This window comes from Asparagus officinalis, chromosome 4 (assembly GCF_001876935.1).
Source record: "Asparagus officinalis chromosome 4, Aspof.V1, whole genome shotgun sequence".
NCBI classification, from domain to species: Eukaryota; Viridiplantae; Streptophyta; class Magnoliopsida; order Asparagales; family Asparagaceae; genus Asparagus; species Asparagus officinalis.
The window spans coordinates 136,660,666-136,664,635 of record NC_033797.1 but is presented as its reverse complement, the minus strand read 5'-3'; the positions used below and the strand labels follow the sequence as shown (position 1 = coordinate 136,664,635).

At 38.3% G+C, this 3,970-nt stretch overlaps 1 protein-coding gene across 1 annotated transcript; it reads left to right on the top strand.

Moving 5' to 3' along the window:
* LOC109836179 (acidic endochitinase-like) lies at window positions 1,448-2,779 on the top strand. Its single transcript, XM_020404057.1, has 2 exons — window positions 1,448-1,735; window positions 2,177-2,779. The coding sequence occupies exons 1-2, from the start codon at window positions 1,448-1,450 to the stop codon at window positions 2,777-2,779; spliced, it is 891 nt and encodes a 296-aa protein (XP_020259646.1).

The window sequence follows — 3,970 nt, the reverse complement described above, 5'->3', positions numbered from 1 at the left end:
TACGTGACTGAATTTCAAGGTAATTAAAAAACTAATGGTGCTTTGTTTAACTAATGTGGTTGGGTTTAGATGACATGACACCAATAAAAAATGTAGATTTCTTGATTTCTCATGTAGTTTTTAAAATGTAGATGGTTAGTGGGATGATTATTAGGATTTAATTGAATAAAATATAATTTTTTTGCTACAAATTAAGTTGACAAGTACGTGACTGAATTTCAAGGTAATTAAAAAACTAATGGTGCTTTGTTTAACTAATGTGGTTGGGTTTAGATGACATGACACCAATAAAAAATGTAGATTTCTTGATTTCTCATGTAGTTTTTAAAATGTAGATGGTTAGTGGGATGATTATTAGGATTTAATTGAATAAAATATAATTTTTTTGCTACAAATTAAGTTGACAAGGTTGCCAAAATTTAACTAGCAGCAAAGAAAATTCCTAATTGCAGAATAAATGGACTTTTAATATTAAAAGATCATTAGAGTAGCTTTCAATACCGACTAATTACTTCAAAAGAAAAAAAGAACAAGAAAAAAGAAAAACCAATTGGTTAAGAGGTGCTACAAAAATTGCCAATGTACTTCAACCCTCAGGTTCATGTTGATCACATAAAGTTTTATTGTTGCCCGTTTTTTATCCTTTTCTTTTCTCAAATAATTCAGCATGCATCTTACGTATTTGTTGATTAGAAAAATAGATACACAATGTACATTGAGAGCAAGATAGGAGAAGTACAAGATGAAGAGATTAAAAAAATATTAAGACACGAAAAAACTAATTTCTGAGTAAATAGGTCACGATATTGTCATACTATAAAGAAGATGATTATACAAATTAAAGACAACTGCTGTAATAAAAGAAGATTATCATAGTAGAAAGGGATCATATTTTAAATATTCCTATTGATTATAAAGAAGAGAGAAATACTTCATAATATACACCATGTACAATGAGAAAAGGAAACAAGTACTGAAGAAAATTCCCAAACAACCTATTAACTTGTACATAGAATCTCTCAAGATAAATTGATCAGATCAAAATGAACCCAATCAACAGAAAATCATCGACGATAAAGTTGTAGAAGTGAAAATAACGTCGAGAATAGTTAAAAGTTTTCACTTAAAAGGTCAATCTTAATTTGATTAAAAATATACTAAGGCATTAATTAAGATTAGATCGACCAGTCATTCAACTACTGCCATGCTTAAACGTAAAAGACAATCAACGGTGCATAAGTTGACAGCGTACACTACCTTCTGCCAGTATTTCTGTATTAAACTCAATTAATTAACACCAAAACCCAATTAGTCCATTCAAACTATGGTTGCAACATAACCACAAAGGCCCGCTTATGCATAACAATCTAAAACTATACTCTCTCTATATATAAGGAACCAATACCATATACTACTCATCAGTATCAAGCAACTCTCAAACATTTGAATGGCTTCAAGAATGAATATTTGGGCTCCTTTCCTCCTCTTGGCTTCAGTATTTACCTTCTCCAATGCTGGCAAGATTTCAATTTACTGGGGCCAAAATGGGAATGAAGGCACCCTCGCCGAGACTTGCGCAACCGGAGACTACTCCTTCGTGAACTTGGCCTTTCTGTCCTCCTTCGGAGCTGGCCGGAATCCCCAACTCAATCTCGCCGGCCACTGTGATCCTTACTCCAACGGCTGCACCGGTCTTAGCAGTAATATCACCTTCTGTCAGTCCAAAGGAGTGAAGGTGACGTTATTAGAGATTTTCAGCCAAAAAAAAATTGTATTTAATTTAAGACCTAGAACAATTTTAAAATTATATATGTTAATTGCACATAGACCCCCTAAAAGTATCACGTTGTGTCACTTCTTACATCCTAAGTTTCATATTAGCAGATACACTATGAGCGAATTATCTTAATTAGCTCTTTTAATCACGGGGTTCTGTTGGCCTAAAAAGCAAAAGCAGCCATCCTTTAAGGGAAAGTAAAAAGAATTTACTCATGGGTATGCATATGCGACTATCAAACTTAAACAATAATATGTGGGCGCTACAAATAATCCTCATCGTATCGTACTGGAGTAGGTCGAATTTTGTTTTAAGTTCAGTGTTCTAAAACACATGCAGCGCTCTACTAGAAAGCCTGCGTCTTCCCTAATTTACTTTCCCTTTTTTTTTTCCTACCAGGTCATCCTCTCGATTGGGGGCGGCGCTGGAGCTTACTCCATCGCTTCCCAAGACGACGCGAAACAACTGGCTCAGTACATTTGGAACAACTACCTCGGCGGCCAGTCTCCTAAAAGACCTTTAGGAGATGCAGTACTCGACGGTGTGGATTTCGATATCGAGAGTGGAGGCCCTGATCACTATGACGATCTGGCTACATACCTTTCAGCGTACAGTGCAAAGGGTAAGAAGGTGTATTTGACCGCAGCGCCTCAATGCCCGTATCCTGATGCTATGGTCGGAAAAGCGCTTGACACCGGACTTTTTGACTACGTCTGGGTCCAATTCTATAACAATCCTCCATGCCAATACTCTTCAGGCCAAGTGACTAATCTTGATGATGCGTGGAAACAGTGGACGGCGGGGATTAAAGCGAAGAATATATTCTTGGGTCTGCCGGCTGCGCCTGATGCTGCGGGGAGTGGGTTTATACCGACGGGAGATTTGACATCGAAAGTGCTTCCGGTGCTCAAGAGGTCGAAAAAGTACGGTGGAGTGATGTTGTGGTCTAAGTACTATGATGATCAGACTGGGTACAGCAAGGCTATTAAGTCTGATGTCTGAGTAAAATGAGAGATCGACAATTCTCTCTCTATGTAATCTGATATGTGATTCTGTCATCTGTCGGTGCCTGTTCAAAAGAGTTCTTTGTACATGAAGCAGTGACCATGACATTAAGTATTCGATTTAAACATGCAATTTCTTATATGTCTGTTAAGCAGAATATCAAGCTCCTCCATCTTCTCCTTTAATTAGCTTACGCCATTGAGGAACCGCAAGACATCATTAGCCTACGTACATGAAACAAGCTTGCTTTGCTCATAATATCAAATTAACTAGCCACATATTTTTCTCTGACCATGGTGTTAAGCAGAACAATGTAAGATACCAAAATGGAGGTTCCATTGGTAACATAGGATAGTAGCATGTACACATATTTTCTCTTTTGGTGAAGGAAGCAACAAAAAATTGGAAGAATAATTAAGGAGTTTTTTTTTTTTTTTTTTGCATAATAGCTCTTCAGAAAAAAGTGACCATTAAGGGGTTTTTTTTTTTTTTTTTTTGCATAATAGCTCTTCAGAAAAAAGTGACCCACTAAACACATATGTATGGCAGGTAAAGCCAATAATATGGATATTATTGTTGGGGATGCACAACCCCCTGATGCAATTTGGAAATAGAGATTTGGGAGAGAGAGAGAGAGAGAGAGAGAGAGAGAGAGAGAATCACAATCATAAACACACAAGATTTACATGGTTCGCTTCTCAATGTGAGAAACTACGTCCACGACCGCCGCAGGAGAAAATTTCACTATTTTTGTCTCTTAATTACATCATGCCCTAATCAACCCTTTTATAGATATAAGGGTATTACAAACAGGAATAGGAAACGGATCAAAAAACAAACTGGGCCAAAACCCGACTCGCGGTCGACCGTCGCGCCACGCGCGGTCGACCGCACAGCAGAAATCTGCTGTGCATGAACCTATCGTGTGCTGGTCTTTTCCACTTGATTTCTCTCACATAATCATACTTATTTGATCCCAAAACACTTGTTATCATACTCCTATCTACTCGCGGTCGACCGTGAAAACGACAGAAGCCCAGGAAAGTCTCAGGACTTTAGGCGGTCGACCGCCGCGCCATGCGCGGTCGACCGCGATGAACTTCTGACCTGTGCACCCTTGCTGTGCACGTATGTGGTCGACCGCCGCGCCATGCACGGTCGACCGTGATCCTGTCAAACTGAGTTCTT